This window comes from Gossypium raimondii, chromosome 3, assembly GCF_025698545.1.
Source record: "Gossypium raimondii isolate GPD5lz chromosome 3, ASM2569854v1, whole genome shotgun sequence".
Lineage (NCBI taxonomy): Eukaryota > Viridiplantae > Streptophyta > Magnoliopsida > Malvales > Malvaceae > Gossypium > Gossypium raimondii.
In genome coordinates, this window is record NC_068567.1 from 41,850,402 (window position 1) to 41,863,105 (window position 12,704).

At 34.3% G+C, this 12,704-nt stretch overlaps 1 protein-coding gene across 1 annotated transcript; it reads left to right on the plus strand.

The window, feature by feature from the left end:
* The first annotated feature begins 10,351 nt into the window (after positions 1–10,351).
* On the plus strand, positions 10,352–11,876 carry LOC105794311 (gibberellin 2-beta-dioxygenase 6). Its single transcript, XM_012623426.2, has 3 exons — positions 10,352–10,822; positions 10,952–11,273; positions 11,370–11,876. The coding sequence occupies exons 1-3, from the start codon at positions 10,377–10,379 to the stop codon at positions 11,634–11,636; spliced, it is 1,035 nt and encodes a 344-aa protein (XP_012478880.2). The 5' UTR covers positions 10,352–10,376; the 3' UTR covers positions 11,637–11,876.
* Positions 11,877–12,704: the final 828 nt, after the last annotated feature.

Sequence of the window (12,704 nt, forward strand, 5' to 3'; positions counted from 1 at the left end):
ACCACTGAAGAAGACCTTCAAGAAGGTCATCCTTGGAAACTAAACTTCGACAGAGCCTCAAACGCTGTGGGTAATGGAATCGGGGCAGTCTTGGTATCCTCAAACGGAGATCATTACCCTTTTACTAGTAAATTGGATTTTGATTGCACAAACAACATGGCGTAATACGAAGCATGTATTATGGGCATCCATACAGCCGCAGAACGCAAAATCAAAATACTAGAGGTATATGGGGTTTCTGCATTAGTGATATATCAACTTAAAGGTGAATGGGAGACGAGAGATCCCGAATTGATCAGTTATCGAAAGTTGGTTCTCGAACTAATTAAGGAGTTTGGTGATATCACTTTTTGCTACCTCCCTCGAGATGAAAACTAGATGGCTGATGCACTGGCTACTTTAGCTTCCATGATCACAAACAAGAGGACATAAAACCTATATATATGAGCATCTATGAGACTCCGTCTCATTGCTATAGCATCGAAGAAGAGGAAAAGGATGATTGCCCTTGGTACCAAGATATACTGCGATATGTGAAAAATCGCGAATACCCTGACCAAGCAACCGAGAATGATAAGAGGACATTGAGAAAACTGGCCAATGACTATGTATTAGATGGAGAGATCCTATACAAAAGAAGAAAGGATCAGGTACTATTAAGATGTGTGGACACTGTCGGGGCTAAGAAAATCTTAGAAGAAGTCCACGAGGGCGTTTGCGAGACACACGCTAATGGTTTTACGATGGCTAGGAAAATCATGAGGTTTGGGTATTATTGGTCCACAATGGAAGGGGATTGTATGAATTACGCCAGGAGATGTTACAAGTGTCAGATTTATGGAGACAAAATTCACGTGCCTCCTTCACCCCTTCATGTCATGACTTCTCCCTAGCCTTTCTCCATGTGGGGCATAGATGCCATTAGACCAATATCGGCAAAGGCTTCTAATGGGCATCTATTTATCTTCGTGGTCATTGATTACTTCACCAAATAGGTGGAAGGTGCTTCATATGCCAACGTCACAATGTCGACAGTCAGTAAATTCTTGAAAAAAAAGATCATATGTTGATATAGGATGCCAGAAAGGATCATATCCGACAATGCGCTGAATTTGAATAACAATACCATAGCAGAGGTCTGCAGTCAATTCAAGATCAAACACTATAACTCATCACTGTATCGTCCAAAAATGAATGGTGCAGTGGAGGCAGCCAATGAAAACATTAAAAAGATCGTGGGGAAAATGACTGAGACCTACAAAGACTGGCATGAGAAATTACCATTTGCCCTCTTGGCTTATCGAACATGTATCAGGACCTCCACCGGGGCAATACCCTTCTCTCTGGTTTATAGAATGGAGGCGGTTTTACCCATTGAAGTTGAAATTCCTTCTCTCCGAGTATTGGCTGAGTTAAAGTTGGAAGAAGCAGAATGGATCCAATCTCGGTACGATCAATTGAACCTAATTAAAGAAAAAAGGTTAAAAGCTATCTGTCATGGTCAGATGTACCAAAAACGAATGATGCGAGCTTACAACCAAAAGATTCATCCCAAAGAATTCTACGAGGGGGACCTAGTGTTGAAAAATATCCTTCCTATACAAAAGGACTTTAGAGGAAAGTGGATGCCAAATTGGGAAGGACCTTAAGTGGTAAAGAAGGCCTTTTCTAGAGGAGCGTTGATTTTGACCAAGATGGATGCCAAGAGCCTGCCTAACCCTTTGAATTCGAATTCTGTCAAGAAGTACTTCTCCTGAAAAAATTAAAAAAAATGGAGAGGCCGTGCCGAAAACCCGCAAAGGGCACCTTGAGACCAAAGGGGTTTGAATTGAAAACCCGTAAAAGGGCAATTCAAATTTGGATCGAAGGTGAGGGTATGCTGTGATCTTGCTATATCTAAATTAACAAGAATGAGGTATGCTACATCTTAGGGCATCGACAAAGTACACTAGATCTCCTAGACACATGTTAAGTTCAAAATGATCCCCAAGAAGTTTGTACAAAGAAGCTCAGGCTGCGATATCTGGGGCACTTATTTGTTCCCCTCACCTATTTTGTATTCCAACAATGTTCACTTTTTTTTTTTGATTAATCTATTCTTTTCAGACTTTGTTTCATGATAAATTTCGGTTTTGTCCGCCTTAATGATCTTTTTCAAGCATTTTTCATTGAAATAACGATTAATGGACTGATAATATTTGAGCAAAAGGAGTTCTGCATATTGCTCTGAAAGATTTTAAATAGTACGAGGACCTGAAACAGGACTATTATTTAGAACTAACCAAACCTAAGGGTTGGAAATATTTGAGAAAGAATAGTCTAAATTGTGACTATTTCTTTGCATTTTCTGTTAAGGATACCAGCTGAACAAGAAGGCATGGTAACACATCAGAGATAGAACCTTGATGAACAACGAGCAATGACAACCTAAGCATTAAAGAGGGATCATTCGCAAAAAATGACATTCTGCATTCATGCAAATATCATTCATACATATCTAGTGAGGAGCAGTTGATTCATTCTGATCATGACATCCTAATCACTAGGCATAAATAGGTCCATAAAATTGATTCTACAGGTCATGTTCCACAGAGAACAGATCAGTGAAACCACAAATCTTATCCCCTTAAAATTGCAGTGGGGTAGATTGAATATACAAGTCTTATCTCTCTGAAGTTGCAGTGGAGCAGACTAAAGATAGCGAATCTTATTTCCCTGAAGTTGCACTGGAACAGATTGAAGCTATAAATTACAAATCTTATCTCCCTGAAGTGGCAGTGGAGCAGATTGAAGCTACTAATCATATCTCCCTAAAGTTGCAGTGAAGCAGATTAAAATGATAAATCCTATACCTCTGAAGTTGCAGTAGGTCGGATTAAATCTACCATAGCAAGTCTTATCTCTCTGAAGTTACAGTGGAGTAGACCGAAGATTGCAAGTCTTATCTCCCTGAAGTTGTAGTGGAGCAGGCTAAAACCACAAATCTCATCCCCCTTAAGTTACGGCAGAGTTGATTGAAGCTACAAGTCGTATCTTTTTCTGAAGTTACAGTGGAGTGGATCGAAGCAACAAGACGCGGTGGATTGGAATAAAGCTATTTGAAGAAGAGAAGCACCAGAACGAGTCTAGAATCGGCGAGATCAGGCAAAATTGGTCTTTCTTAGTCTTTGCTCTATTCTCGGTACACGACAACAAGCAAAGAGGGGCAGCTGCAATAACCGATTTTTTGCCCGGGCCCAAAATTGAATAAATGAAACCCAAAATCAAATAATAAACTGACCAAATATTACAAACCCAAATCAGATGGCCCAATAAAGACCCAAACTTAACAACCCAAAATAACAACCCAAACCCAACAGGCCCAAATTACAAAAAAAAAACCCTAGCGGCCCAAATGGCCCAAAACCTAAACTCTTTAGCAGAAACCCTAGCCCCCTGTTGCACCTAACCCTAGCCTCCCACCGCACCTAGCCCCTGACAGCCACTGCCACCGCCGCTCCTCCCACGTCAGCCTCGCACCAACTACTCTACCACTGCCACTATCACGTCGCCCACTTGCCACCGTCATTCACTTCAGAGGTACCTACAAAGAAATGACAACAAATAGATTAAAAAATTGTAAAATCGGCTATAAAAGCCTAAGAAAACCGATTGTAATGGCCCCCAGATTTTTCTTGAAATAAAAAAAGAAAAGATTCAAGCATTAAAACAAAGAGAGCAGATCAAAGAAAAAAACGAAATCCCGAAAGCAAAGGTTTTTTTCCGAAACCCCTTTTTTCTTTATTCATTTTTTACTTTATTTTCCTTAAAATATATATATACAGATATATAGCAAATATATATAAATATAAAAATATACCTTTTTACTTTTTCGGCCACCGTGGACGGCGGTGCCGTCGTCAGTGATTGGCGGCGCCGTCGTCGGTGATTGGCGGCCTACACGGCGGCAACCGACCGGTGCGAGGCCGGATTCTGAGGGGCTAAGAGAGAGTTGAGAGAGTTTTTTTCTAATTTTTTAATAAAGAATGAAATGATTTTTAAGTTTTTTTTTGTTTATATAATGTGTCAAAACGGCGCCGTTTTGGAGAGGTCAAAAAGGTCCCAAAAAGACGTCGTTTTAACATTGCCCGATCTGACCGACCCGACTCACTAGCAGGATCCACGTGTTTTTTAGCGGAAGGGCTTATTGCAATTTCAGCCCTTCTGCTTTTTAATTAGTTTACAATTCAATTTTTTTCATTTCTTTAAATTTACCTTATAATTTTATTCTTTATTCATTTTAATCCTAAAGAACGGTGCCGTTTAAATGATACGGGAATATTTCCATTTCGGTCCATGCACCTTTGCGAGTGTTTTATTTTAATCCCCCGATCGGCCCTATCTTTTATTTTTTTTAAAAATCCACCCTAAAGTATTGCTCAAATTGCAATTTAATCCTGGGCAGTTTAATTTAGACTCTTTTTTTATTTATTATTTTATTTATTTACTTTAACTTATTTATTTTCATTTATTATTTATTTATTATTATTTCAACTTTTCACATTAAAATAAATTTTAATAGATTTTTTTATTGTGTCTTTTATTATTAGTTTGCTTGTTTTTCTTATATTTTATTGATTTATCATTTCTTTTAATTATTAGATCTTCATGTTACATTTATTTATTTATTTTATTGTGCGGTTCCTATTTTCATTTTATTCTATTTTATGTTATTTTATTTATTTTGTTGTTGCAATTTGATTATCAATATTGTCATCATTATTATCATAGTATTCTATTTTTATTATTAATTATCATTTTAATACTTTACTTGTATTATCATCTTATATTATCCCATTACTATTTTTGTTAATTAGTATCACGATTTTTATCCGATACATCAAAAGATTTTTTTTTAAAATAAGTAACACTTCGTATTTTAAGAGTTGAAAAAGTCGTACCCTAACTTACAAGGTTTTAATTTTCTCGATAAATCCAAATACACGAACCTTTTTAAACATAAATTTTTTGATAATCTCGGGAGTTAATAAAAGATCGTGTTCTAACTTACGGAATATGGTCTTTTCTAAAACTGAGATAATCGAATATCCTTCAAATAAGTAAATTTTTTGGCACGTATTCTCGTATATGGAATTCAAGACATTGTGTCCTAACTTATGGGATGCAATTCTTGTTCTCGATTGACATGAAATATGCCCCTTTCTCAAAAAATTTCAATATTTTAATAAAAGATCGTAATTTGAAATCTCTTCAAAGTTTTCAATTTTCGACATTAAGATACTAATTAATCAACTAGGTACCAATTTTGGGCGTTACGAGGGTGTTAATCCTTCCTCGTACGTAACCGACTCCCGAACTCGTCTTTTGGATTTCGTGGACCAAAATCGCTGTTTTAATAAATCAAGTCGTTTATCTAAAACAACCACTTTTCGAGGTGACTCGATCACACCTCATCAAAAAAAGATTGGTGGCGACTCCCGTGTTCATATTCATTTTCAAAATTAAAGTCAACAACCTTTTATCAAAAAAATGGTTTCGACATTTGACATCAAGCCAAATATCACGTATCAAAATACTTCATCAATTTATATACAAATATAAACATACCAAAACATATGCATTCACTTAAACAAGCCAAACGATCCTATATACGTGCCACAAGTAACTAAGTTCAAAACATCAAAAGTCTACTGAAACAAGAAAGGATAGGTATAAGCTTCTCATTAATCCAACCAACACATTCTGAATGTCCAAAATCTACAGAAAAATAGTAACATGAGTAAGTATTTAAAATACTTAGTATGCTCATACAATATAAACATTTAGTTACTTCAATTTCTTATCACATACAAACTCGTTATATAAAACAAATATACCTATCAAGATTCAAAACAACACCATTAAACATATAAGGTTTTGAGTTCAATCACACATATAATCTCATAATTCACATATCCATCATAACCAACTTGTATTAACCATCCAAATCATGAACTTTCTTTTGCCAACATCCAATGGCATATCATCACATTTTCATTTCATAATTCTACCTGATGAAACTTAGTAAAAAAACTCTGTACACAGTGAAAGTAATAGTGCTTGGTTACCCATTTGGGTTAAACCTACACGAATGGTTACTCATTTGGGTTAAACCTACACGAATAATGAATACTAGTGTTTGATTATCCGATAGGGTTAAACCTACACAAATAATGAGTAATAGTGTCTAGTGACTTGTTAAGGTTAAACCTACACAACAAATAGCTTGGCTAGGGCTTAATATGACTGTATTCTTGAGTTCGCAACACATGCTGGAGCTCAGAATCTTAAGGTATTACCTGTAACCTCGTATACGAGACTTTTACTAATTTCATCGAGATTTAACCTCACATTATACCACAATTCATAATCACCAACAATCACCATTTCAAAATCAAGTATAAAATATTAGCAATAGCAATTTAGTTCTACTGTATAAACTTACTTGACTAAACTGTAACGGTTAAGTTAACAAAGACTAGTTGGTAATTTTTTCTTTTCCACGTATGTCCTCCGGTTGTTGTAATTCTTGACTTGAATCATAATTTGACTCAATTAACTATTCCAATTAACAACTTAACAGCATATAGAAATCATGCCATAGTTTAATTTCATCTATACTAAAATTTTCCAAGTTTTGCATTTATCTCAATTTAGTCCCTAAAATTCAAAATATCATAATTTACAGTTTTGAGCTTTGATTTTAAAACCGATCTCAACAGCATAAAAGATATAAGTTTCACCCCACTACTTGCAAGTTTCTCTATTTGATCATTAATGACAAAACTATCAAAATTTCACTTACAATTTAATTCTACTAACAATTAAACTTAACTTGCTAACCATTAACACCAAAAACTTCATGAATCCTTTAATGGTAACTTTTCTAAACTTTAACAGTTTCGCAAAATAGTCCCTGTGTTAACTAAACCAAGTTCTCGAGATCTCAAAAACATAAAAATTATAAGAAATGAACTAGAAATTACTTACCAATCAAAGGTTGAAAGTTGAAAGCTAAAACCCTAAGTTTTTCTTCCACATTCGGTCATGGATAAGAGATGAGAAAAAGATGAAGACAACATTTTTTGTTTCTTTAAATTAATATATATTATTTGATAAAATTGTAATTATTAAGACATTTTAGATTAAACCTTAATTAAACTATTACTAAGTATAATTAAGCTTCCTTAATATGGATGATAACATTATCATCCATCCAACATAGAAAGACATTGGTTTAAATACATATTTGGACCCTTGAAGAATTAAAAATCATATAGTGTATAACTTTTATAATTTTTACGATTTAGTCATTTTTCTTTAATTAAATAACCAAACATCAAAATTACTGAACCAAATCCTAATACGACACATTAATAACTTCGTTAATATTAAATAAATAATATTTAAGGGCTCACATGTCGGATTTGTGATCCTGAAACCATTATTTTCGACATCATTGAAAAGAGGTTGTTTCAGTCAGTATGTTGTGTCACGATGAGGAACCCCCTGACATCGTGATGTCAACCTAAATTTTTGAAAGGTTTACATTTTAGTCTTAATTCGAACTCAGGTTAACAATAGAGCTTTAGTAAGCTCGTTTAAGACCCGAAAATAGTTGTACATTGTATTGTATGCATGTATTGGCTGAAATTAATTATTTAATGGTATAATTTATTTGTTAGTTTGATCGTAGTTGCTCCGACAATGAATATGGTACTTTATAATTTGAATATGGTGATTGGATCGGATATGAGATATTACATTACTAACATCACCTATTTAAATGAAACTTTAGTTGGATTAAATTTTAAAATTGGAAAAATATTATATATTATAAATTATTAATTCCAACTTGCTAAAGAACCCAAAGGTTATTCTGCTGCTGCAAGAAATAATCCAATGGTAATAAAAAGCATTTTAAAGCCTACTGATTAAGGTCTAGATCTTTTATTTTAAGTTCTTCCTGTCGGATGCTTCATTCAAGAATCAGTATAAAATTTTAAGTTAAATTAATTTCCATGGTTTCCAAGTTGGATTGGGCAGGTATAAAAAAAAGTCAGCTCCATTCTCAACGGTGTTACAACTTGCTAAATATCGATATCTAGGGGTGATTAAAACTCGATTCGACTCAAAAAAATCGAAAAAAAATTCGAATTTCGAGTTAAACGAATCGAGTTATTCGAGTTAATCGAATTATTCGAATCAACTCGAATTTTTTTTTCGAATTTCGAGTTCGAATCGAGTTGAGATTTCGAATTCGAATAACTCGAATAATTCGAATAATTCAATATCAAACTATAATAATTTACATTTTACCCTAAACTCCCAAACCTTTTACTTTTCCTCAAAACTTTTACTCCTTCCCACTTTTCCCCAAAACTTTTACTCCTCCTCCCAACCCCCAATCTACCCAAAATCTATTTCCCACCAAAATTTACTCTCCCATTTACTTTTTCTCAAAATTTTACTCCCAAAACCCTCAAACCTTTTATTTTCTCCCAAAATTTTACTCCTCTCATTTTTTCCCTAAAACTTTTATTCCTTCCCATCCCACCTCTCATTTACCCCAAACCCTCCACCCTTCAATTTTTTTAATATTTTTCCTCTAAAATTTTATTCCCCATTTACTTTCCTCAAACTTTTATTCCCAAAACTTTTATTTTTCCCTAAACTTTTACTTCTCACCCTTTACTCTCAAATAAAAATCAAAATTATCCAAAAAATCACTAAACATAAATAATAATAATTTTATTTATATCTACTATTTATATTATTAAATTAAATTTCACATTTTATATTATTTATATTATTGAATTGTTTAGTCATATTGAATATTTATATTAAAATTGAATTATTAATTATGCCACAAAATATTCGTGTTAAAATTTTATATTGGTATCAATTTCACATTTTATTTTTAAAATAATTTTATTAAAAAATCATATGTTTACATTTAATATATTTTTTAATTCCAAAATACATAGTGACAAGAATTTGAAGATAATTGAAACAACTAAGCAAGCAAAGAAGAATTTGATTAAGGTGGACAAATTTTATTACGATGGGTGACAATGGTTACAAGAACCCAAAATTATTTTTTAAAATTTAACTCGAACAAATATATTCGATTCGATTCGATTCGAATTCCATCTCACTCGACTCGATTCGAGAAAACTTCAAATAAAGTTAGGATGATAAAATGAGATTCGAAAACTCGATTAACTCGAAAATTTTCGATTCGATTCGATTCGATTCGATTCGATTCGATTCGATTCGATCGAATGCTCACCCCTATCGATATCCCTGTTTTTCAGATTAAGATATAAGTATCGAATTTTGTTATTCGGACTTAAATATAAACATTCGATGTAATTTATAAGTATATTCTTTTGTTTTTAAACAAATCCATTATGTGCTTTGAATATTTTTAAATAGATATAATATCACATCAATATTTCAATAGGGAGAATATTTAATACATTCTCACTAAATAATGACATGACATCTCATCATAAAATAAAACATAAAAATAATAGAGAACTTATAAATGAATTTTGATAACTTTATTTAATTAATTATAAATAAATGTTAAAACTCTAAACCCTAGACTTAAACCTTTAAACTCAATATTTTAAATCTGAAATTTATTAATATTTTATAATTATTATTATTCATGTTTATTTATGTTTAAAATTATTAGTATTTTTTATTAATAAATGCATCATACTTATACATAAAAAATTATTCCTATCTTAGAATGTCACACATACATACTCAAGAAAATTAAAAAATCGAAACATCGTAACCAAAAATTCCCAAAATTGTAAGAGGAAAAAAGGTAAAAAACCCAAGGCTTCTTCTTCTCTTTTTTTTTCGAAACATGGTAGAGTTTAAAACTAAAAAGAAAGGAAAAAGTAAAAAAATTCCAATGGCCAATTGGAAAACAAAGTAATGTTCCATTATTCATGTTAAAAGGAACTTTCACTACGTAAACCAAGCTTCAATAAAATAAAAAAGAATGGAGGGAGGGAGGTTTGGTTCCAAGCTTCTTACCATTATCCCCCCTGCCAAATGCTTAACGCTCTATTTTCTTTTAGTCATTACTCGATACTCTAATTGTACCAACCTAGACATGTTCTCTTTCAGACAATTAGGAGTGAAACGCTCTTCTTTTGACATCTGTCAACATTTGGTAGCTTCTCACTTGTTCTCTTGCTTTTTAGGTTCATTGTCTTCCCCAAACTCTCTCTCCGAATCATATATAAAGAGAGTTTCCCCTTTACCTTTTCACCATGCACCTCACCTCTAGGAAGTATATTTTCATTTCTATAGTAATGACCAACTCAGACCCACCTCTCCTTAACCATTATGGAGCACTTTTTTCAAGCCACTCACCTCAACTCGATGACCCTAAAAACCGACTTGTCATCGAAGAATGCCAACTTCCTTTGATTGACTTGAGTGGTCTAAGCAATCACGACGAAACGGTTCGCCGAGCTTGTGTTGCAGCCATATGTGGGGCATCATCAGAATGGGGATTTTTCCAAGTGTTGAACCATGGGATTAGCCCTCAACTAGTTGAGAAAATGAGAAGTGAACAAGTGAAGTTGTTCAAAATACCCTTTGAAAGGAAAGCTAGCTGTGGACTTTTGAATAATTCTTACAGATGGGGAAGTCCTAGGGCTACCTGTCCTAAACAGTTCTCATGGTCTGAGGCTTTCCATGTCCCTCTTACCAAGGTTTCAGATGAAGCTTGTTATGGAGAGTTTATATCTTTAAGGTAATACTAACATGGACGCAATTAATAATATGTCTAAACTGCTAAAAACACAGCCATAACATTGCGTTGCAGCCGCTGTTTGCATCCCAAGTGCTAACAAATAAAACGTTATCCTCTGGTTTTCTACAGGGCAGTGATGATAGAATTTGCAGCTGCCATGTCGAAACTTGCAGGACTTCTAGGAAGCATTTTGACAGCGAATTTGGGACATGGAAAGGAAGTGATCAAGAATTTATGCGACGAAGGCACCTGCTTCCTTCGCCTGAACCACTACCCGGCCTGTCCGATATCTCCGGAGATTTTGGGTTTAGTATGCCACACCGATAGTGATTTCCTCACAATTCTATGTCAAGATCAGGTAGGAGGACTTCAACTCATGAAGGACTCCAAGTGGGTAACTGTCAAACCTAACCGAGATGCTCTTATAGTCAACATTGGCGACCTCTTACAGGTAAAAGAAACTAAAGCAGAAATATCCCATGTGAGTGGAATCAACTTTTCATTCACTGTGTGTATAGTTATCTAATTCACACCTAAAATTCTACAGGCATGGAGCAATGGTGTTTACAAAAGCGTGGAGCATAAGGTGGTGACTAATGCAAAGATGGAGAGATACTCCATAGCTTATTTCCTGTGCCCCTCTTACGATTCTTCGATTGGGAGCTTCAAAGAACCTTCAATCTACAGAAAATTTACTTTCAGGGAATATAGAGACCAAGTTCAAGAAGATGTAAGGAAAACCGGCTACAAGGTTGGCCTTCCACGGTTTCTAGTTAGTGGGAGAGGGGATTTATTGACAGGAAGCATGGAGTAAAAACCAGGTATATGTATAACAAGCATCACAGTCAACAGTGTTCCTTGCAAAAGTTTTAGCCTTTAGGAATCTAAATAGGCAGAAGGTAACAAGCAAAGAAACGGAGAGAAAAGATGAAAAAAATAAAACCTAAAGCTATCCTAAGACATTTCCAGAAGAAAAAACCAAATGTGTTCGTTGTACTAATATAAGGTTTTGTCATCAATAGTATATAACTTAAGACTCTTATTTTGGATCCGACCGACTGGTACTGTTGTGCTTTTCGTCTTAATAGTGATACATGCTAAAATTTTATGATCATGGAGGATTAACTTATAACGATCGAATATAATCATGGACATACCTGCCTGCTGGATATTCCAGAAATTATTCTAGAGGATGTGAACTAATTTTTGAGATCTAGAGATGCCTGGTTAATGCTCATTTTCAAGCTTTAAGGCATAACTAATGGGTAAGAAAATATTTATCAACTTGCAAAAGTCTGGTATTTCAACTTCGGATGGGTTATACCCACTTACTTTATCATCATAAAAGCTGAATAGCATGCCTTAAATGGACAAAGGGTAAATGCTGATACACATGAGGAGAAAGAAGAAGCAAATGTCCAAGCTAAGAGGATCAATGAAATCAATTCAATAATAGATGAACATATCCTAAAATCATGTTGAAAACTTACTTCAACCACAAGAACTTGGGGGATGGAACTAGTTTGGCATATCCTAACTCTAATCAAGCCAAGTAAAGAAAGCAACTTGACACAATATACCACCCAAGTCTGCAATGATTTTAAAGAAAGAAAATGACTTAAGGACGTCCATTCACCTTGTGATGTCAACTCCACAGCATCTGACATTCACATGGCATGCTCTCTACCAAGGAGTGACCAAATTCTGTGATTCAGAACTACATAAATTTGGGTCATTTTGTCCTGGCTCCCCGGGTGACATTGACAAACTTACTTTCTACGCTAAGATGGCCTAATGCTCATCAACAGTTTGTCTTTAGGTGAAAACGCATGTGTTTATTGCATGATAGAAGATCCTGTCACGAGTATGAGACAAGAGAGAG

What these genes read in the sequence shown, in the direction of transcription:
- LOC105794311 (XM_012623426.2), top strand. Translation starts at nt 10,377, where the DNA reads ATGACCAACTCAGACCCACCTCTCCTTAACCATTATGGAGCACTTTTT. An exon ending in GGAGAGTTTATATCTTTAAG is followed by an intron (nt 10,823 to 10,951) that starts GTAATACTAACA and finishes GGTTTTCTACAG; the next exon opens with GGCAGTGATGATAGAATTTG. An exon ending in ACATTGGCGACCTCTTACAG is followed by an intron (nt 11,274 to 11,369) that starts GTAAAAGAAACT and finishes AAAATTCTACAG; the next exon opens with GCATGGAGCAATGGTGTTTA.